The sequence below is a fragment of the Prionailurus bengalensis genome, chromosome B3 (assembly GCF_016509475.1).
Source record: "Prionailurus bengalensis isolate Pbe53 chromosome B3, Fcat_Pben_1.1_paternal_pri, whole genome shotgun sequence".
Classification (NCBI taxonomy): Eukaryota; Metazoa; Chordata; class Mammalia; order Carnivora; family Felidae; genus Prionailurus; species Prionailurus bengalensis.
This window is the reverse complement of record NC_057355.1, coordinates 118,631,144-118,653,914: the sequence shown is the minus strand read 5'-3', so window position 1 is coordinate 118,653,914 and position 22,771 is coordinate 118,631,144. Positions and strand designations below refer to the sequence as shown.

The 22,771-nt window shown below is 48.0% G+C and overlaps 1 protein-coding gene across 2 annotated transcripts in view; it reads left to right on the top strand.

The window, feature by feature from the left end:
- DPF3 (double PHD fingers 3) overlaps nt 1-22,771 on the top strand; it is a 260,062-nt gene that overhangs the window by 185,848 nt on the left and 51,443 nt on the right. Inside the window, exons 8-9 of one of the 2 annotated variants that reach the window (XR_006293429.1) lie at nt 16,369-16,497; nt 19,413-20,801. Coding sequence is in view for 1 of the 2 variants with exons in the window: in XM_043556512.1 (XP_043412447.1) it covers nt 16,369-16,497 (129 nt within the window). In the remaining variant the exon portion in view is untranslated. The remainder of the gene's footprint in view (nt 1-16,368; nt 16,498-19,412; nt 20,802-22,771) is intronic. The other variant, XM_043556512.1, reaches the window with a different exon arrangement.

Genomic DNA, 22,771 nt, shown 5'->3' with positions numbered 1-22,771 from the left:
TAGAACCTGGAAAACCCAGCATGAGTGTCTGACAGAGCGTCTCCCCTTGCCAGCTTCTGAGTAATGCTTAGCTCTCTCTCTCTCTCTGTCTCTCTCTCGCTCTCTCCTCCCCAGGGAGAGGTTCCCTTGGTCCAGTCACACTCATCTTTCAGAAAGGAACATGCACAGGGCAGCTGGCATTTGCGTCTCCCCGTCTCTCCTCTTATCCCTTCTCTGATCTAAGTGGCCCAGGCGTACCTATTGTCTCCTACCGCAAGGAGGCCAAGAATGAGCTCTTTCGATTTGGGTCGCTATCTGGAAAGTATTTATTAGCCACAGTTGCTCTCTCTGAAGTATTTGTTAACTTGGTATTATTTCCCACTCCCCCCAGCGCTGGCTTATCTTCTTGACATCCCTTCTCAAATGTCAAGCCATTTTGTCCTTGTGTTGTGGTTTTTTACTCACGCTCCAGGGTTCGGAATGCTTCTCTTTTGTCTGTGTCCCTTTTGTGTGTGTGTGTGCATGGTGATGGCAACAGCGGAGGAAGGTTCCTCGTGGTCCCCCCAGGTACGCTGCAGGCCCTGAGTGGATCAAGGAAATCTCTTCCTTAGCCATCCCTGCCATCTCCCCGATGCCCCCACTTGCTCGCTATTGACTTCCAAGATGGGCACTGTCATAGTTTCCTCTGTCCACCAGGATCTCCTCGTGTACTCTTGTGAGTCAGTGTCTTCTGTCTCCTCCTGTCCTCTCTGAGAGGCCAGATGGCCATGCTTGGTCAGGAAGCTGAGTCTTTCCTCCTCCTAGATGGAGATGTGTCCACAATCTGGCTGTGTGTTCTCTCTGTGGGCTTGTCAGTGAGCCTCTTGGCTCTAACTCCCATCTGCCCTTCTCCTTGACACCTGCAGGTGACAAACTGAGTCCTTCAAAAAGAGTCATCTGACTACCCAAGGATTTTAAGCTGCATAAAAAAGAGTAGCTGTCCCTAGGCTCATCTGGGGCCTCCTTACACGAGGAAGGTTCCAGAACCTTCACAAACACCTTTTCAACAACATCTCTTCACAATGCCTCTGAGAATTCCGTGATTAAATCCAGTTTTGCTAGCGAGGAGGAGGAGGGTGTGGTGGGAAGGCCCCTACTGTCCACAGAAGCCATCCCTTCCCTCTTCCCCAATTTCTCTGAAGAAATCTAAGAGGCAGCAGCTCTTCCCAGGTTCTTTGCACCACGCACGCCACCAATCTGTTTGCTGCTCCGAATGTCTGCTCTGTTCCCTCCCACATTCCCCTGGTGAGCAGCCCCCCAACCACTTTCCCGTGAGCACTAATTGCCAGCATCGTTAATACCCAGTCATTAGCTGCTCCCACTGTTTGGGGGTGGGGGTGGGCTCCCATCCATCCTGCCCCTAAATGCCACCGGGGCTGTGTGGTGAATTGAACGTGACAGCGTCTGAGGTCTCAGCTTTGTGATCCTCCCTTGGCGAGGCTTTTGGGGTGGGGGGGGGGGAGGCAGGAGAGTTTAATCCAAGAGGCTAATCTCCAGATCCCCCAGGAAAAGTTCTGGATGCCAGCGAAGTGGGAATGCTGACTTTTCCCTCTTTAGCAGAACTGCAGGGTGGCCCAGCTGCTTGTGAGCACACACAGGCCTGTGGGGAAAACAGCCCTACAGACTCCGGAGTTTTCTGTGGCATGGGCATCTGCGTTTGTACCACCTGCAGCGGTGGAGACCTTTTGACTTTGGTCCACCTGCCGTCCCTTGCCGTACCCCCTGACTGTGTCTCCAGCCAAGCCATTGCTCATGCCTGTGCCTGCCGCTGCTGAAAGGGCAGAGCGGAGTGCTGGAGCCAGCACTGACATCCTCTCACCCCCCCAGCCCCCAGCTGCCCTGTGCTGCCAGCTCAGCAATTGACTGCCCCCCGCCCCCCCCGGCTGATGTTCTCTCGCCTTTGTTCCTCTCCTAGCCGCTCATTTTCTCCTGAGTATACACTTCTTGTCTCTTCTCTAGGTTTGTCCCCTTTCCTTCATGCCTTTGCCTCTCTGCCCCAACTATAGGTAGCCCTGAGATGCTTGGAGCTCCAACATTCACCTTGGCACGTAGTACTTTTCTTTTCTTTTTTTTTTTTTTTAATTTTTTTTTTCAACGTTTATTTATTTTTGGGACAGAGAGAGACAGAGCATGAACGGGGGAGGGGCAGAGAGAGAGGGAGACACAGAATCGGAAGCAGGCTCCAGGCTCTGAGCCATCAGCCCAGAGCCCGACGCGGGGCTCGAACTCACGGACCGCAAGATCGTGACCTGGCTGAAGTCGGACGCTTAACCGACTGCGCCACCCAGGCGCCCCACGTAGTACTTTTCTGTTGGGGTCTTCCCCGCCTAAGCGGCCCCCCTTCCCCTCCCCATGTGAGGCTGGATTCTTCTTTCTTCTTGCATTTCTTTGATCACCCCCGTCTGCTTTCTAAAACCGAGATCACTGTGTGTATGTATGTGTGTGTGCACATATGTGCGTGTACACACACACACACACAGACTACATGTATATGAGTACAAGGAGGGAGTGCTTGAGCAGGTTGGGATTCCACGTGGTGCCACTCAGAAGCGTTCTTTTGTGGGGGCGCCTGGGTGGCTCAGTGAGTTAAGTGTCCGACTCTTGATTTTGGCTCAGGTCATGATCTCGCAGTTTGTGAGTTCAAGCCCCATATCGGGCTCTGTGCTGACAGCATGGAGCCCACTTGGGATTCTCTTTCTCCTTCTCTCTCTGCCCTCCCCCACTCATGCTCTCTTTCTCTCAAAATAAATAAATAAACTTAAAAAAAAAAAGAGAGAAGCATTCTCTTTTGACTTGTGAAAGGTACCTACCTGGGTCAACAGCCCCAATGGGGCCAGGGTAGCAGAGAGCACTGGATTAGAATTCAAAACTCTTTTGACCCATGCTCACAATATCAAAACTCTTCTTGACTCTCCTTTTATCTTCTATGCAGAGTGAGAATCTACTAAAGATGATGTTTTCAAGGTACTTTTCTGTGAGGTGGGGTGGGGGTGGGCATTTATGAGGCTCTGGATTCGAATGGAAACGCTGTAAATAACTACATTCCGTCTAATACATTCTTCTCTCTGTCCATCCATCCATCCATCCATCCATCCATCCATCCATCCATCTATCCATCTATTCATTGGTTTAGTATCGCTGTGCTAAATACTGTCTTAATCCTTGTCCTCGAGAGCTCACAGTCTTGTGCAGGAGTGTGTAATGGAGTACATATAGAATTGTGAAGGGCAGAGGGTCAAGGGCACAGTACACTTTCTACCCCTTACGCCAGTGGTGCTCCAGGTGTGGCATCAGCATCACCTGGGAACTTGTTGGAAATTCAGATTCTTGACTCCAGGAGACCTGAAATAGAGACTCTGAGGGTGGGGCTCATGATCTGTGTTTTGGAGAGCCCTCCAGGGCATTCTGGTGCCCACAAAAGCTTGAGAACCACTGCATTAGGGGCTTTGCAAAGGCTTGGCTGAGAAGGTCACATTCAAGTTAGCTCTGGAAGAATGAAGAGGAATTTCCCGGGCTGGGGAGAGGGCTTCCCAGGTAGAGGCAAAGGCAGGGGGGCATGAAATAGCATGATGCCTCAGACAAGGGGTAGTAGTCTGCTCTGACAGTGGCATTGGAAGAACGGTGGGAAAGTGAGCGGGAGCCACCGTTGGACGTGACTTCTATGCCAAGCTGTGTAGCTGTCATCCTGTATGAAAAGGAGAGCCACAGTAGCAATTACTAGAAGGCAAGGACAAATGATTTATAAAAAAATTTTGTTTGGCATATTATTAATTGTCACATGGAACATCTCTTTTACCTAATAGCGTAAATGAGTATAAAATGTTCTCTATGCCATACTCGGAGCTCCTAAGAGGAAAGTGCTTTTTAAAATATGGATCTATAAAATTTATTTCAAGCCTGTTTCTCAGGTCCGCGGAATGGAAGTTGGGTTGTCCTGGGTCCTTGGAGGTCTCAGTCTTCTGCATAATGATGGTGTGCCTGGCACATAGCTGGGCTTTCAGTATCCGTCAAGAACAGAAAAAGCCCCACCCTAGCGCGCCTTTGGAGGGCATGTTGTACCGTGCAGAACTGGAAGAGGAGAGCTGAGTTGATTAAGGGTAATGCCGGCTGATTAGATAATCTGAAAATTAGTCTGATAATGTGCAAATTACCTAAAAGAAGCATATGATGTCATTGCTACACTGATGGGAAAGATCTAACAGATGTTAGTCTCCTGACATTTCTGTCCTCTAGCATATGGCCCGAGGGCAATGAGTAGAGCTTTAAGAGAGAGAGGGAAAATTACCTTCGACACAAGCTTGAGGATTTTGGATCACTCTGAAGGTGCCTGCAAAACCACGAAGCACACACAACCCACCACGTGCCCAACCTTGATGCAGGAAATTCAGCCTTTGTTACAGGGGAGAGAGAGGAAAGATCAGAAACAGGGCTCTGTCGGGAAGAGGGAGCCACTTTTCACTTCCTGAAGAGCAAATTTGGAAACTAACAACAGGTGTTCTGTAGGTGAATTATTATTTGACGGAACAGTTCGTAGATTATGAAGTGAAAAGAAACCTGAGGGGTTGCTCCGGCCTTGAGGGTATACTTGGAGTTAAGTTTTCAGACCTGCAGTCTGGGAGAATGGAAATGGGATTGGCCAGGCTAGGGGGTGTGAGTCATGGCCCTGCCCCTCTGCCATCTTGTGTGTGTGTGACTGTGGCTCAGTTCCTCACACTTCTTTGCTCCTTTGTTGCCTCCTCTGTGAGATGGAGAGAATAACCAAAGTGACCTCATGGGGTTGCGTGAGTCTGCAGTGCGATGATGTGGGTGTTGGGCACCATATGCCTGCACATTGTGAATGCTTCTATCCCATCTCTGTGCCGTTCGGACCGACAGAGCACATCCATGACCACAGATGGCTAATCTGAGTCGGGGCCTGTCTGTGGCTGTGTGATGCCAGGACGCTAACTGCCTGTAGGGTTCTCGGTGGCATTGGCGGAGCTATCAGAGCCCGGCCGGGCCCTGGCGCCCCCTCCCCGGCCCCTGCCCCTTGCTAAACCTTAGCTGTAGGACACCAGTCCTTCAGCACAGGCTAAACGTGAGCATTTATTGAGTGCTTACTGAGCCTGTGACCACTTGTGGGGCTACGTCGAATCAGGCCTCTAAAAAAGCGAAAACATACCGTCTTCGCCCTAGGACAATTTCTGGTTTAATTGGGGAAATAAGATGGATGCAAGAAACCCAGCGGGAGGAAGCTGTGGAACGAAATCTGGCCAAGTGTAGCATCCCTGTGTTTGCCGTCCCATTTCCCCAGGACAGGGTCTCCACCCACCAACTTGCCTTTCTGTGAGCCTCTTTCATTTCTCTCACACTTTGGGCCTGCTTACCTAGAACGTTCAGGTAAGGAGTTGAAGGAGTCCCCTGTCCTGAGTCATGACAATGACAATAATACTTGCTGACATTCCTTGAACGTGTCAGACACCGTGCTAGGCGTGCCACGTTCGTCTCAGTCATTCCTCACAGCAACCTGTGAGGTAGCTGCTGTGTGTCCCCTAGAGGACACCAAGGCACAGACTCCACCTGAGGTGCTCAGGGACTCGGAGCGTGAATGCGAATTCTCCGGTCGCGTGTCACCTCTTGGGAAAGTTTACTGATGTAGGCCTTTGATTTTTTTTCCCCTTCCTTTATCAGAAGCTAAATTATTTCACATAGGAGAAGAAAGAGGGGGAAGAAATGACAGAATACCTAATAGGTGCCAGGTCCTTCACGCGCATTGTCTCGTGTAGAGTTCGTAGTCCGTGAGGCACATGCTATTACTCTCATTTTGCACAGGAGGAAACTGAGGCTCAGCAAGGATGAGTATCTTGCCCCGGGTCACACGGTGAGCAAGATGGAAAGCTGAGATGTGAGTGTGCTTGAGTTGGACACCTTTCAATTAAGTCAAGACATTGGAACCCCAAGTGACGGATCCTAATCCCAAAGATGAGATCTTTGTCACAGTTCTAGCGACGTCCCTCAATTTTCACCTGTAGGCCAATCGTGAAGTGCATCATATCCAACAGTGGCTTTTCAAAAGAAACAGATGTATTAATGGGTACTCATCTTAGACTGCCTAACAAAATACCATAGGTGGCTTCAACAATAGGGATTTACTTCTCATAGTCTTGAAGACTGGAAATCCAATATAAAAGTGCTGGCAGTGTCAGTGTTGGGTGAGGACTCTCCTCTTGGGTTGGAGATGGACATCTTCTTACTGTGTCCTTTCATGGCTTTTCCTTGATACATGTCAGGAGAGAGAAGCAAGCTCTCTAGTATCTCTTCTTATAAGGCCGCTAATCCCACTATCCTCATGACCTCATCTAAACCTAATCACCTCCCCAAGGCCCAACCTCCAAATACCATCATGTTGAGGTTAGGGTTTCAACATATGCATTTGGGGGGAGACACAATTCAGTCCCTAATAGGCACATTTAATCTTTAACACTAACTTTAGCTGTTTGTGGTATTATAGGAACCCCCCCCCATTACAAATTCTGCTTGCGATTTTAATTCGTAAATGAGTCTTACTCTAGAAAAAAAATCATACATCACTTAGTTCAGTAATTTTCTTGCATCTTTCTCTCATTTGTGTCTCATACTCTTTTCTAGCTCTCCTATCTATCTATCTATCTATCTATCTATCTATCTATCTCTTTCTGATGTCGTTCTTTAAAAAAACTAATGCTGTGCCTAAGGTAGAAATCCTAGGATTCATCCTTGGCTTTGTTTTCCTTCACAACTGTATCAGCTTCCCCTCCAAAAGGTATTCCACATCTGTCTTCCTTTCTCCATCTCCTGGCCTCCACCAGCTCCCTCTTGGATCACTGCACCTTCTTTATTGGCCTCCCAGTCTGTTTTTACCTCTTATAGTCTATTCTCTATGGAGTGGCCAAAGTGATCTTTTTTTTTTTTAATGTTTATTTATTTATTTATTTATTTATTTTTAAATTTTTTTTTCAACGTTTATTTATTTTTTGGGGGACAGAGAGAGACAGAGCATGAACGGGGGAGGGGCAGAGAGAGAGGGAGACACAGAATCGGAAACAGGCTCCAGGCTCCGAGCCGTCAGCCCAGAGCCTGACGCGGGGCTCGAACTCACGGACCGCGAGATCGTGACCTGGCTGAAGTCGGACGCTTAACCGACTGCGCCACCCAGGCGCCCCTGTTTATTTATTTTTAAGGGAGAGAGAGAGAGACAGAGTGCAAGTGGGGGGAGGGGCAGGGAGAGAGAGGGAGACAGAATCGGAAGCAGACTCCGGGCTCTGAGCTGCCAGCACAGAGCCTGACGCGGGGCTCAAACCCATGAACCATGAGATCATGACCTGAGACGAAGTTGGACGCTTAACTGACTGAGCCACTCAGGCACCCCAAAAGTGATCTTTTAAAAAAAATTTTTTTAAGTTTATTTTTGAGAGAGAGATAGACAGACAGACTGCGACCAAGGGAGGGACAGAGAGAGAGGGAGACACAGAATCTGAAGCAGTTCCAGGCTCTGAGCTGTCAGCCCAGAGCCCGACGTGGGGCTCAAACCCACAGACTGTGAGATTATGACCTGAGCAGAAGTCGGACACTCAACCAACTGAGCCACCCGGGTGCCCCAAAGTGATCTTTTTAAAGCATAAAATAGACTATGCCATATTCCACTCTCAAAACTTAAATCACACTTGAATATGATCCAGATCGCACCTTGAGGGCCTGCATTTTTGCTTCTCACAGTGCAATCAGCAGCTTCAACATCAGCTAGGACTCAGGTGACCAACTCATCCAGGTTTGCCCAGGACATTTCCACTTTTAGACTGAAAGTCTGTGCCCTGGGAACCCCTCCGTGCCAGGCAAACCTAGACTGTAGGCTACCTTGTGGGGGAGCTGGTAAGAAATATGGAATCTTAGGCTCCAAGCCAGACCTATGAATCCTAATCTGCATTTTACCGAGATTCCCTAAATGGTTTGTTTGCACGGCACTCAAATTTGAGAATCCTTGCCCTCCAGGGCCTGCCAACCTCTGGGCCTTGGGCCTGCCAAGCTCTGACGTGACTTCCCACGGGGGTATGGTTTTTGAGCCCATCGTAGATCGGTAGCAGGCGGGCTTGAGCCGCACTGCCCGGGTGCAGAGCCAGTGGGGCCACTTACTAACACATGACCTTAGACAGGCCACGTAGCTTCCTTGGGCCCCAAGTATCACGATGTAAAATGAAACATTAATGCATCTACCTCTTAGGGCCATGCGAAGATTAAATAAGACAATTCGTATGAAGTGCAGTATTAACAGAAAATGTATGTGACACACGTGTGGTGTTAGAGCAGTGGTTCTCAAGCTTGAGCACGTCAGAATCACCTGTTCCTTAAAAAAGAGACCGCTGGATCCTACCGCACAATTTCGGAACCAGTGGGTCTGACATAGGGGCCTAGAATTTGCATTTTTAACAAGTTCCCAGATGAACCGCTGCCTTAGAGAAATCCACTTTTTGGAGACTGATGTTCAGTCTATTTTATCGTGTCGATTCACTCAGATGACTAGCCAGGAACCAGGTTACACTATTAAATCCACGGGATAAACTTGGTTTCCACTCTTTTCCTAAGGCTCCGGCCTACCCATGGCAAACATGTCTGTGGCTCCCAGCACCTGCTTCCTGGCCTGCTTTCTGGGTGTGTCCCCCTTCGGGGCCCTCATCCCTGGGCTGGGCTGCTCTTTGGCTCTGTAGTCTCTTGACTCGGTTGTAATCCTCAGGTCTTACGCTTGAGACGCATCCTTTTCCTTTCCCTGAGTACTGTGTTTCAGTCTCGAGAACCTAGAAAATGCTGGTCGACTGTGGGCAGCTGGGGTTGACATGTACCTGCGCCCCCTGGAGGTGGTGGGGAAGAGGTGTGGAGAGAGGCAAGGCTGGAGCAAGAGAGGAAGGGGGCTGGCTGAATTCTAATATCACAATAATAATATCCTGACAACTTAAACGGACGAGGCTTATCCTGCTCTAAAGCACCGAGATGTCCTGCAATTCTCTGAGGGGAAGGACACCACTTCATTCAGAGCCCTGTTGACATAGTTAACTCCCAGATTAAACGTTTTTCCCTTCAACTGACTCATTTGGTGGCAATAACAAGTTGCTACGCCAGGGCATGAGCTGACCCATATGACCTTCCACTGAAAAATTGAAATATCTCCTTGTGCTTTCCCTAATCAGCACCGAGAAAAGTAATCAGCTTTGCTTGGTCTTTTCCTCGCTTTTCCGAAGCATCAGTGACAGACTCAAAGTTGCCAGCCTGAGGCTGCAGCACAAAGGACGTTACTGATGGGTCATGTGACCATCTGGCCCCAGAATGGGTGATGTGGTATCCAAATTCCTGGCGAACTGCAACTCTAAGCAAATACGTCTGTCAGGATGGAGACATAGATGTGAGCAGACATGTTTTCTGTTTTTACGGCACAGTGTTTAGGGGTAAATATTATCAAGGTGTGTGTCTAATGGTCTGAGTTTTGCACTCCATAAAGATGGAGGAAAAGAAGGTAGACGCAAGGAAAGGTGAGGTGACTGACACCACACTTAAAACTTTGATCAAGATCCTGCAGCCATCCAATCGCAGAGTAAGATGGCCTATTTTCTCTCTAGCTGCCGCAGGGCCCCTGGTGAGAGACCAAACATGGGGTTCAAGGGGCTGTGGGACCAACGGAGTCTGGGAGTTCTTAAGTCCTTCCTTCCTGGTTTTCCAAGAAATGCCTCAAGGAAAGGGTTCCCGAGGGAGGGCGGGTCCAGTGGCTTTCTCCATCACAGCTTTATACTCTCTGATGGGCCTGCCTGTTACTTCTACTGCTCCCTCTTTCTGTCCCCGTTATGAACAGGACTGACACTGGCAGTGCCTTAGAATGGTCACTTGGTCCTCAGGGGACACTTGACATCCACTCCACTCCTCGTCTTTGCCTCCCCTCTGCCTGAGTTTTTTCTATGTCCAAAAAGCCTCTGTGAAGATCGTCTATCCCTTTCGTTAAGTATTTGTTGCCAGTGCTGGGTCAGTCGCTGTGCTGGGTGCTGGGGATTCCGCGATTAAAGACCCCGCTCAGGGAGCTCACGATGAACAGGGAGAGAGACATGGCCACAAGCAGAGCACATGAGGAGATGCTGAGCTCCCCTGGTTTGGAACACCTCACTTTTCTGATCCTTCCTTCACTCTCTCATGATCATCAAATCATAGGCCGAAAAGGGGCCTTACGATGCCAGCTAGTATATTCTCTTGCCTCTAGAAGGGCATGCACTCAACCCCTGGCCCAGGGAAATCTTCCCGCGGGCGGAGGCCTCTACTGCGCCTTTGTTCAACTGGCTTCGCTTCCAGCTTTCTTGCGGCACGCACTGCCATTTCAGCTCATTCTTCCTCGTGTTGCCCTGAACAACATGGACTGTGGCGATTGAGGCCCGTCCATAAAAGTGGAGACTCACTGAATCAGCCCTTGGCCTTCGTTTCTCCCGGCGGACTAATCTCAGTGCCTGGAATCACTCTGCATTAGCAGCACTGTCTCCTTAATCCTTACCATACATTCACTTTGTCCTCGGTGCTAGGTGGCAAAATGGCCTGTGAGGGAGAGCGAGTTCTCTGCGGTTGAGGACTCTCGTGGCCTAACGGGCGTGTGGGGAGTGGACCCCGGAGTCCGTTTCGCTGCCAGGCTCCCCAGGCCCCTTGCCTTTCCACGTTCAGGGAGGAAGGCATCGTTCGTCTTCCTTCTGGAGCCCTGGGGTGGGGCCCGAGTTGCTGTTTGTAGCCAAGAAGAACCGGCCTGAATGGAATCCCAACATTTTTATTCCTTGGATCTGTAGGATTTATTTTTTCATCAGTTCTCGGGAAGCAGTGAAAAAAGGTGTCAGGCCTTGGGGATAATTTATATGAGTAAACACGTAAGGAGTAGGGTGAGCAAGAGCATGAGAATTAAGGCCATTTATCCAGGCTTTGAGACTCTGTTTGCCCTCTGGTCCAGCCTTCCCCACAGTCTTTATCTTGCTACTTTAACCCTCTCCTTGCTCTGCTCTGTGTGGGCCCGCGCAGATCTCTGTGCAGCTGCCCCAGCGGCCACCCGCTCCCTGCCCCTCCCACGGCCCTCATTAAAGGCTGGGTACAAGGTAGCAGGATGTGGCAGTGGCCTCCAGCTGAGGCCTGCTCGCTGATTCTGAAGGGAAGGCACGTTGGCTTACACCCTCCCTCCTCGCCTTCCCTTCCTCCCCTAGCCCGGCCTGTCCCGTGTGTCCTGTGTGGCCAGCCTGGGGCTGCCTTTCTGCTCTCCCTCTTTCCTCTCCCCTTTTCTTTACTCCGTCCTCTGAAGATGCGCTCTGCACAGCCAAGTGGCACCGGCTAGGATGCTTTACACTTGAGAGATGAAGTAATAACAGGTGGCAAGACCAGAGGCTGCCAGAGCCCAGGATTCTGGTTGCCATGGAAACAGGTCAGCCCTGCGGAGGGATGGGAACTGTCAGCCGTGGAGGGCGGTGGGGGAGCAAGTGAGAGGGGCGAGGCACAGCTCCTCCTGGAGGGCTCTTCTCACTGCCCCTCAGGCTCCGCAAGGGCCACACACCCAACTAGCAGGCCCTGGAAGACATGGTCCCTGGGCTGCCGCTGGGTCGTGGGCACAGAGCACGGCCGCGTGCGTGTGCACACCAGGCAGGCCCTGGCAGGCCGGCTGAGCTTCTGCTCAGGATGTGAAGTCACGCTTTTGTGGATGTGCCACAGAGGAGCCTCAACTCCTGGCTTGCTTCCTATTTCCCTAGGACATTTGGGACACAGCTTTGGTCTTGGTAGAACCAGCTGAGGGGATGTTGCTGGTGGCCAGGCCGTCCCCGCCACTCTTTCTTTTCATGAGGGGCAGGCACGTCAGAGCAGCAATCAGACCGAAAGGGGTGAAGACAGCCCCGTGTGGGTGGGAGTTTTAGGGAAGATCCGGGGCCTTGTTTGCCATAGACACGTGGCCTGATCAGAGTGAAAAAGAAATCCCGTAGTGTACACTGAGACCTTTCCAGAATGACTGCTCACCCTTTACCAGGCGTGGCGGGGAGACTATTTGGGGCTTGGCTTTTCCTTTCTTTTGGTTTGATTGGAATGCTCCCTCCCATCTTCTGTTGTTTGTGTGTGTGTGTATTTTCGTGAACTTTGTTCTTGATTTCCATTTTTTTCCCCCTTTGAGATTTTTAGAGTTATCTCCCCCAGGTAAATTCCTAAACTCTTCGGGCTCACTTTATTTTCTTGGCAGCTCCCTCGTATCTCTTATATGATCTCAGCCCGTGAACATTAATCAATGAAAAACCAAATCCATCTTTACGGACGTTGCCATTGAGATACCACTTGGGTCTTTGCCCTCCTGTTGTCTTATTCTATAAAGTGGGACTCGATTTCCCAGAGGCAGAAGCAGAATCTCTATTTAAATCCCTCTCACCAGGTCTGGGTGAGCTTCCTATTTATAGTAAAATCCTTTTTATAATGATCTCATACACGGTACCAGGAAATTGCTCATGGCTGGGTCAGGCCATAGGCCAGTATAGCTGTGGTGTAAGCTTTACTTGAAAAAATTCCTTCCAGAGCTTCTGGAATTCTCTGGAGAAGTGTTTTCACAGAGTATGTGACAATAAACAGGATCACCCAGCGTGGATTACCGTGGTAGGGACATCAAATTTAAGTTCAAAGGGAATTTCTGCTTTTATCAGGCCGATCTCAATAATTTTTGTCCCTTTGGGCTTCCTAATTGACATACGGGTGAATCAAGTTGACTCGAAAGAGATTTATGAAATATTTTATATGCGAGGTATGGCCAGGAAGTGTTTGCCTCTGGACTTTCCAGGAGGCAGAGAGTCTCTGGGGACATAGACAGCTCAGGGGTGAATCTCCCCTCCTGCACTTTGGAACGGGCCTGAAGCCAGCCCCTTAATCTCTCTGAGTCCCAGTTACCTCATCTGTCAAATAATCTCCACTTCACAAAGTTTTTGTGAGAATCAATGAAACAATGTATGTAAAGCATCCAGCATAAGATCTGTCACAGTTTTGAAGCGTAGTACATGTCTGCTTCTTTTTCTTTTCAAGAAGCCATTGAACAAGAGGGAGCCTGAGTGGGTAGCAACTGGGTGTCCCCTTCTCAAGAGACAATGAATCACAGTCTTCTACTTTTTTTGTATGTTTGTGAACAGGATGCTGTTTCTCCTACCATAGTAGGGCTACAGTGTTATTCTTCCAGCAGCCCAGGGCCCTCAGCCACCCACTCTGGTTTACTCCGGGAGCTAGACCTGATGCCAGGCCAGATGACTGACCAATCCATCTAGACATGGACCAGCACTTCTCTCTGAGGATTTGGGAAATAAACCATGTAGTGAATGATATTCTGAGCGACAGATAACTCTGCCACAGGGCGAGCAAACACAGTGCTCTGTCCCCACTAGGAGGATGTCCCAGGGGTGTCACTGGGCTGTCTACTCACATCTCTGCCATCCTTTTCTAAGCCATTCATCCTACACATTGTGGTTAACCATTTCCTACACGCAGGCCATGTAGGTGTTCCGGTGATGAGTTAGACATGGTGCCCGACCTGGAGGAGTAGATCGTTTAGTACAGGTCGATGAGGCCGGAGTACATGTGTATAAACAAGAGAAGGGTCATAAAAGTGATGTCAACAGAGTGCCCTCCCCAGGCCTGACTGGCCATTTTGGCTGGGGAGTTGGGAGAACTTTATGGGAAAAATCACCCTGAAACCAATTCTAAATACCAAAAACTATAAGAGGACCAGAGGCAAAAGCTATTGATTAGTTTATCCCACACCATTATACCAAGATGAAAGGAAGTTCTGAATTCACTATTATGAGAAGAGAGTAGGATTTTGCCGAAAATGAAGCCTTATATTCACTGTCACTTTGTATACTGGGTCAATGCTAGACTAAAATGATACCTTTCCCCTCCCCCCCAGCCCTGACATGTCATAGCTACACACAGCGGGGCCTACAACGGGGGTCTTAGCACCTTCTTCACCCCCTTGACCAGGCACTCTGTATGGCCAGCAACCAACACAAATATATGTGGGGATCCTGCTCTGATCCAGTCTTCTCAGAAACTCCTCTTCATTAGATAAATGCTGTTCCTTTGGCTTTTTTACACAGGACCAATTTCTCTATCACTATCTGCTTTGCTCTACTAGATCATTTCTGAATTTTTAATTCTTGCAGTATTAGAGTTCCTGATTCGATGAGGGCATCCAATGGTCTGTTGGTGATGAAGATTGTAAAGAATTACCTGGGAGTTCTTATAGTCTATATTCTACTTCATCCTCATAAATCGCAAGGCATACAGTGTGTTGGAGAAAACCAGATTCTTTGGTTGCTTTAAGATTTTGTGAAAAGAGAGAAAATCTGACACAATAGAAAGTCCTTAAGAGTACAGGAGAGACAGATGGTGAGGATGTGGTTCCTGAGACTTTTAGTGGGATGATCTACGTGGAATTCTTTGATCGCTTTTCATGCGGGAAGCTACCTGAGTTATGACTGGCATGGCCACATTTTGTTTCTAGTTCATATCAATGACGAAAGTTAGCTTTGGTTTACACTCAGCCCCTTAATTTCATATACCCCACTTCTTCCTGTTCACTTTTGGATTGATTTTTAGGATAGTCTATAATGGGAAAACCCTGAGTTTATTTGCTTCATAGACATGCTTGGATTTTCTTAAGGGAGTTCTAAACATGGTGAAGGTGGCAAAGAAGAGAGAAAGAAGAAAGGAGCTTCTTTCTGGACTTGGACAATGAAAATTGTAGAGTAACATTTTTGCGAGATTTTTGGAGATTATTTGCAAAACCGTTCTGTGTGACATGTCATGTCTTTAAGACACAGTCCTTGATGAAGACACTCAACAGGCCACGGGGGTGGCCAACTCCTCTGCCTGTCCCCAACAGCCAACACGTTTTTGCAGAGAATTGGCTGCCTCCCTAAAGATGAAAATCAATGACTTAGAAACTGATTAAACAATCCAAATAGCAACTGATAAATGGATTAACTCTCTATAATGTAATTCTGCAAGCTTTTGTCTTCTGCCTTCCCAGGTAAGTTTTTCTATTCCTGGAGGCAAAGCAGAGGCATGGAGGAAGCGAAGGCCAGAGGGAATCATATTAAAGTGGGTGAATCCGTTTATCACTTACTGTCTGGATGGTATTTCTGCTCACATATCTGCTTCCTTTTACAGATTTGTACCCTACGGGACCCTGATTAATGTTAGCCAGTAAATAATGAAAGATAGCAGCAGACATTGGGTGTAGTGAGGACGAAGATACCCCTGTGGTTTAGGCTGATCCCATAAACAGACAGACTTTTCTTCTTAGTTGCAAACAGGGAGTGTTAACGTGACAAAAAAAATCTCCACAACGAGGATCGAAAACCAGGAGAATGGAGGCATTTCTCTCCATGCAAAGAAACCTGTCCAAGCCTTTTCAGCCATCTCCTAGGAACTGAGAATGATTTCAGTGCTTGACAATAGGTGCCGTTCTCGCAAGCTTTGTTTTTAAGATCATGTCCTAAGATTTTTCTTTGCCTTTGAATGAGGACCTTCAGCAGGGGCGGCTTATGAAGATCTTAAGCCTCAAGACGCGCTCACTAACTCACCATTCAACCTATCTTTGGCATGAGGCGAGGCTAAGTGTCCGGTTCTGTTTCTAGGTGCTTGAAGTCTGCCGATGAACTAGTCCTGAGTTTTCTCCATGCCAATGAGTCTGGACTTTAGGGAGATGAGGCCGAGTAAGAGTGGACCCTTGTGTACCTGCCAAGATGTTCATCAGAGTGCCCAGAAGCATCCTCAGTGTCCTTCCTGGAAGGAGATTTCCTTCTTTGTTTTTTTCTTTTCAGGGACAGAAGGAATATCTCCTGAATAAGAGCATCTTTCCCAAGGGCAAGGCCTAGGCATTGGCCATTCTCTCCCTCTCATCCCACCAATGTTTATGGTTGCTACCTGCTGTTTGAGCCTAAGCCCTGAGGGCTGATTGTTCAGTGATGAGAGAAGTTTACTTGACTAGTAGGCCTTCTAGATGCTTTGCTCATCCAGGGAATGCCATCAGAGGAGCAAGGGTAGTTTCTGTAAAAACACAGAGATGGGTTTTGCAAATATTGCAAAAATCAAACTAAACCCTGGATGGCTTGCAAGGTATTAGAACTGTTGAACTGAAGAGGATCAAAAAGAAAACTTTGCCCAATTTAATCGCTTCGTTGTAACAAGGCCTCATATCCTAGACTTGATATTCTTTCCGGAGCAGATTCTGTCACGCCATGGGAGAAGAGGGGCCAGTAGAAGCTCATGGCAGTCAAAAATCGGATTTTTTTTTTTTTAATGTTTCTATAGCCCAGAAAGGACCGGATGGGACAGTCATTCCCAACAACTACTGTGACTTCTGCTTGGGGGGCTCTAACATGAACAAGAAGAGCGGGCGGCCTGAGGAGCTGGTATCCTGTGCGGACTGTGGACGCTCTGGTGAGTGTGGCCCCTACCTGCATCTGTGCCCATAGACCAGGACCACTTGCACCCCTCTGCTGTCTTGTGTGGGAGTTGAAGGCTCGCGTGGAGAAGTGACGGTGGTGATTTTGAGTGGAGAGGAGTTTTCAGGTCATTTTCATATTTTTCTTCTTTGAGTTTTAAGAACCAAAATGATGCCCTGAGATGGAGCAAAGAGGGAAAGGAGTCTTTGGCTTGTGTCTGGCCTTTCCACGAGGTGGCTGTTTCTTTGTGTGTGTTGTGGACAGCAGGGAGGTAGTGTCCGGGAAAGACACAGAGGCACGGGGCCACATGCCTCCTTGTGTCGGATGATGCGCACATAACGAGAAGATGCGTTTGTTCTGTGGAAATGCCGGGGGCGAACTGGAAGAGCGTGGAAGCATGACCATAGGGAGAGCAGCCACATCTTGAATTGCGGGAGTCTGAGACCCCTGGGCTCATGGGCAGCTGCGTAAATACCACCTCCATTGGCCACTCATCCCATTTTCTCATATAAAATAGACAAAAGAGACCCTGATAGATCAAGGGAGCAAAAGGACAGGTATTCTCAGGGCTAATCTGGAATCGATTTGGCGTGTTTTGAAATTTTCACCTTTAACCTCTCCAAAGACTAAAATGACCAAAAAGGACAATGGTCTTACCCTTTCATTCTCAACATGAGTTCAGGTCTTCAAGTTTTGTTCGAGTTGTTGTGTTTTTCAATTCTAACCAAACCATTATTTTTGGCTGGTCATGATTGGGTGGTGCTACCTATTTTTCATATTGTTTTGTGTCCCAGCTGAGCCAAAGCACAAGGCAGGGTGGAGAAAAGATCTCAGATTCATCTTTAGTCTGATCCATTGCTGACTAGTAGGCGAAATACAGTTCAGTTGGGTGGTTCGTGCTAGCAGTGAGAAGTCATTGCTCCTTTCCATATTCCTCCCCAGGGTCTTTCCTGCTCCGAGTCCCAAGGGAAGTACTGAGAAGACCACACCTGGGTTTACTGCAACAACTCAGTTCTTCCCTTGCTTCCTTGCAAACCTTTTATATTTGGGTTTTGGGTTGTTTAGGGATCCAGACTGACTTGAGTAGCAAATCAGTAATTGAAAAAGGACCGTGGTTTCCATTGCACATACCCTCATGGAACTCTTAAGGACCCGACAGGGCGGCCTGTCTGTGTTCTTTTGTTTTCCAAACCTAATACCTAATGTTGAACTTTTTACTCTACCGTTGCCAGCTTAGAAGAGAGGGCTGTTATGACACTGGACTCTGGGTTTTAAATACTCAAAAGAAAACGAATAGTTTTAGAAATACTTAAAGAAAACGCAACAAGCGAAATGCAGTTCAGTGTTTTTTAAAAGCAAATGATCAGACAGACTCTCTATTGCCAGGAGCAAAGTCACCTGGCGGAGTGATAGGCAGAATGTGACGGACTGTTACGCGTCTGGGGTGCATTAGAGAGGGAGGCTTCAGAATTCTCACTGCAAACTACTATAATTTTCCCCGTTCCTTTCCTACAAAAGATGGGGTACTTGAATCTGATCCGTGGGGGACCAAAAGTGGGCAGCCGGTATTGTCTGTCCAAAGCCTCTCTCCTCACAGCCTTTATTCAGCTTTTTCTTCCCAGGATCTGTCTGCTATGTGACTCAGGGGGCCATTTGGTACCAGCCTAGGTGTTCTCATTGCATTTGCCAATTTTGGTGGATGATTTAGTCAAGGTCTGACTCTGATGTTCCTGAAATAGTCAATACCTTGGGAGTAAACAGGTGGCGTTAGCCCATGAGATACGCTTGTTAAGGCAGGTGGGCGAATACTTCTCTAGGGCCTCCTTGGAGTCCTTCCAAGGAAGACTGTGAAGCTCAGAAAAACTCTTCCCCTTCCCATCTACTCCACTACCTCTGTTTCCTGGGGAGAAAGTGAGATTCCTGAAATTGACACCATCAGTGAAACATCGTGACCTCATTTGGGGGCAGTCCTGGGGCCCATTTACAAGGGGAATAAGTTTAAACCTGAGTTTTATAGATTTCAGGATACTGTATTTTATTAGGCTTTACAAACCCCTATTTCCTGCTTTTTTAGTGCTCTGAGGCAGATTTGACAACTCTGGACTTTCTGGAGTAACTAAGACCTGGGCATGTTTAGCGGCTGGAGTATGTGTGTTTACCCGCACGCGTGCACATGTGGGCACACAGCTGTATATGTGCATGCTCACGGATGCAGGTGCAGATCACAGAAATTTCCTCCAGTCGTTAAGGAAAATGAGAGACTTTCTTATTACCTACCACTTATCAGACTTTCCAACTTCTTCGTGCTTTCAGGGCAAATGAACTACATGGTGTGAGGGCAGAATTGAAAGGGTGCGGAAACAATGGGATTAGAAGCGGGTAAAAATAAAAATAAAAATAAAAATAAAAATAAAAATAAAAATAACCACCTCGAATGGGTTATCTGACAGTAATACCTTTGTAAAGCTGACTGTCAAAGTGAAGGACACACAATGTTCAAAGAGAAACACCAACCGAAAACACCAAAGAAATACCAACCAGGCTTAAACACCACCAAGGAAACTCATTGTCTGGGGCGGGGTTGAGCGAGCATGCATGCCTATGTGTGCATACGGAAGAGGAGAAAGAAAGACCACGGTTGAATCTGTCGCTGTCAGAGCTGTGGACGTATATATTCTGGTAGAGATGATGCTTTTCTGGGAGGGGGAGGAATCCTTTTCCCTGGAAACGCTGGCTTTGTCCCGTTACCCTAAATCCCTATCACCAGGTGATACACCCAGCTAATCCCTCCTGGTGTGAAATGGTTTATGATCTTGCTATTAAGAGTAACATTGTAAGAATGTAATAAGAGTATTAATGATGCTGTCTGTTGCTTAACCCATGTGCTGATATATTCATCATACATGTCAGCTCATTTGGGAGGAGAAGGCAGGAAGGAGGAGGCAGCGGCCGCAGCACGCACCACGGAGGACTTATTCGGTTCCACATCAGAAAGTGACACGTCAACTTTCCACGGCTTTGATGAGGACGATTTGGAAGAGCCTCGCTCCTGCCGAGGACGCCGCAGTGGCCGGGGTTCACCCACAGCAGATAAAAAGGGCAGTTGCTAAACCCACGGACCAGACTCTCTGGGCGACTAGCCGCCACCCTCTGACTTTGGTCGTTATGCTGGGTCTGATATATATTTTTTTTCAATGAAAGTCAACTTTAGGTTTTCCCTCCATCCTTGCTTTCTCCTGTCTCCTTCCTCGCATCCTTTCCCCCTTCCCCTCTGTTCTGGGTATGTACAACCGAAGCACAAACTACTGAAACAAAGCAGAACAAAAGAGCAGGATAACAGTCCTTCAGAGAGATGGCATCATGAAGTACTGTTTATTTTCCCTAGAAATGGGAAGTTAGGTGGATTGTCTCTCTTTGGGGGGGAGGGGATCTTTCTGACACGAGCAGAGTCGATTTCCTCAGTTTTCCCATTTATTGGCAAAATGAAGAGAGGAGGAACATTGGGTTTGGAAACAAAGAACGAATAACATTAAAAATTATTATTTATGTATTCTAGCTATTATTAGAAATGGACCTTTTTTTGAGAGAGAGAGAGAGAGAGAGAGCGAAGGGAAATCAAAGCAATTGAAGTGATATCCTGCTTGGGAGAGAGCCGCTGGGGGAGGGGTTGATTCAAGGACACCTAGTCAGGAGGATTTCCTCGCCTGCAGATGATGGCACTTTCTGTACCCCACGGAGTGTGTGGCTCCCTACGGCAGACCCCCTCCCCATTTCTGCTCCCTGACCTTTCCATCTTCCTCCCTGCTTGCGAGAAAATGTCAGCAGCTCCTGGGAAGTCTGGGCCTCCGCGTGTGGCCTCCCTCCAGCGCCTCCTGGGCTCCTCCCCTCCGCCAGCATAGCCGCTGTGGTGTTGTTGCTGGGTTTTTCCTCACTTTCCTCCTGGCGAAGAGCAATTTCCAAATGCAGGAATGGAATATAAACAGAAAGTCATGGACTCAGCGGTGACAAAGCAACCCGAGGCCACGCTCATGGAAGAAAGAATGATACCTCACAGTATATTTCCCTCTCCCCTTGGCCCCTGTTTACAAACATAAATTCCCGTTGGATGATCAAGTCTCCCGTGTCTCTTCTTCTATTTTTTTTTTATAGTGCCCTCCAGGCACTTTGTTTTATGTTTCCAATAGCACCTCCTGAAATAAACCAAAGCAACACTTGCTCAAGGTCCCTGGGGCGATGGAGAAGACCATCCACCTTGTCGGCAGTCCCAAGAACGAACAGCTGTGCAGTCCTAGTCAAAAGGTATGTCTTAGCCGGCCTGTCTTACAGTGAGGGCAAAACCATCATAGTTGGTTTTTTTTTGTTTGTTTTTTGTTTGATCGTTTTTTTTTTCCCCCCTTCTTTCTTTCCTTTTCCTCCCCCCGGCTTGTCTTTTGTTTTTCTGGGTTCCCATCGCCATGTTAGCGTGGGTGTGGCTACCGGCGTGTCCTCCGCCTGGCCCTCTGCTTTCTGTGTGTGCATGCTTACCCACGTGGGCCCGGGCCTCTTGTGGGAACTGAGGCTTGCTTGGACGATGGGATGGGCCCTGTACGGAGAATGGTGGGCTCCTGGCTTCTGGCTTCAACCATCAGAGAAAATGGCCGGGGGAAGTGCTTGGCTAAGTCTGCCTCCTTTGGCTGCACCTGGCAGGTGGAGTCCAGGGATCGGAGGTCGGAGCTGGCTGCTGTACTCGGGTGGAATGAAGCGAGTACGGCCATACGGGGTCTGCATGTCCAGGGTGCTATTCCTTGCTCCACGTTCCCATTTTACAGCCAAGGGGATGAGTCCAAATTAAAGAGGATCTCTGATTAGGAAAATACTCAGCTGAGCTGATCTGAAGATTCTGAACTTCTTCGGATCAGTGTGGTCAGGGTCTCCAGCCTCCATGGGAGCACAGGTCCAGAGACATGGGCACTGCCATTTGGCTTGGGTTGGGAGATCCAAGTAGCTGCCCAGGCAACAGGCTGCTTGCAAGGGTTTGGGAAGATCTGCTCTGACAATCCGGGCTTTGCAAATCTTCCTGAATTAGACCTCTCATTAAAATAACAAACCAACCGAACAAAAGCAAAGACTAAGCAAAGAAACCCACAAATGGACTCTTTGTGCTTCCCTGGTAGCCTGAGACGGAAGGGATTCCTACTTTTCTCCTGCTTGAAATGTGTAAGAGCTGACCTGGGCATTTGCTCTCAGTTGTGAGAGGACAGAACAACCTCACCCACTTTGGGGTGTTCTGCCTCATCTGCGTGTGGCCCTGTTCCTAGCAAATACGGAAGAAACCTCCTGTGCTGTAATATTCCTGCATGCTCACGTGTGTGAAAAAGCCCAGGTAGTTGGTTCCAGTTGGTTTCTGCTGAGGATGCAGCCTGCTCTTCCTGTCATTCTCCTCCTTGTCATCTGTTCTGTGACTTTGACTTAGCTGTTGGATTCATAGCATTGTAACTTGCTCTCATTGATGAAGTGTGAGCTTCCAAGTTAATAAAAATATGTCCAACCGATCTATACTATCATTTGAAATCCGTATAGTTGTTTGTAGTCCTAAAATTTTCAATGACAGCTTGCCTTTGAACTGGAAGTTAAAAAAAAAAATCGACTAAATTTAAATTACAAAAAGCCACCTAGTTTCGGAGTTCTAGCTTGGGGCTCAGAAGGAGAACCAAAATGAACTGTCTACACAAGGCAAACTCCCATGGAAAGATTTATCCAAGGATGGCTATTGCTTATCTATTTTAATTTTACTAGCAGAGCTTGGGCTTCAGTTTCTCCTTTTGGGGGTAGTAGATGTCCTCATCTTTCTCGTTTGGTGTGGCCAGCCAAGCGTAGTAATGTGTCGTAGCATTGCCTGAGCTTCTTGTCTCACCTTGCTTATAGTATCTTCCAACAGACTCAGTCAGAATTTACATCCTTTAAAAAAACAAAAAGGAACTGGAGGGCACTTTGAAGATGACCCAGTTCAAGTTTTCCACTTTTCAGTTGAGAAAGATCAATCCAGAGAGGTTGAGTGAGGTTTGAGAGAGTGGCATGAACGTGGCTTTGAAGACAAATGTCTTAAGGTGAAGGAAGGAAACTCAGAGGAGGCACAGGAGGCGGGGAGCTGGCTGTCATGGGTTTCCAAATGCCTCGATGGTTGATGTTATACTTTCTCCCCTTTTCTCTACATAATGATGGCCAATATTTATGTATCAGGCATTTTCTGAGTGTTTTCTTTAGGATAGTTCATTTAATCCTCATGATTA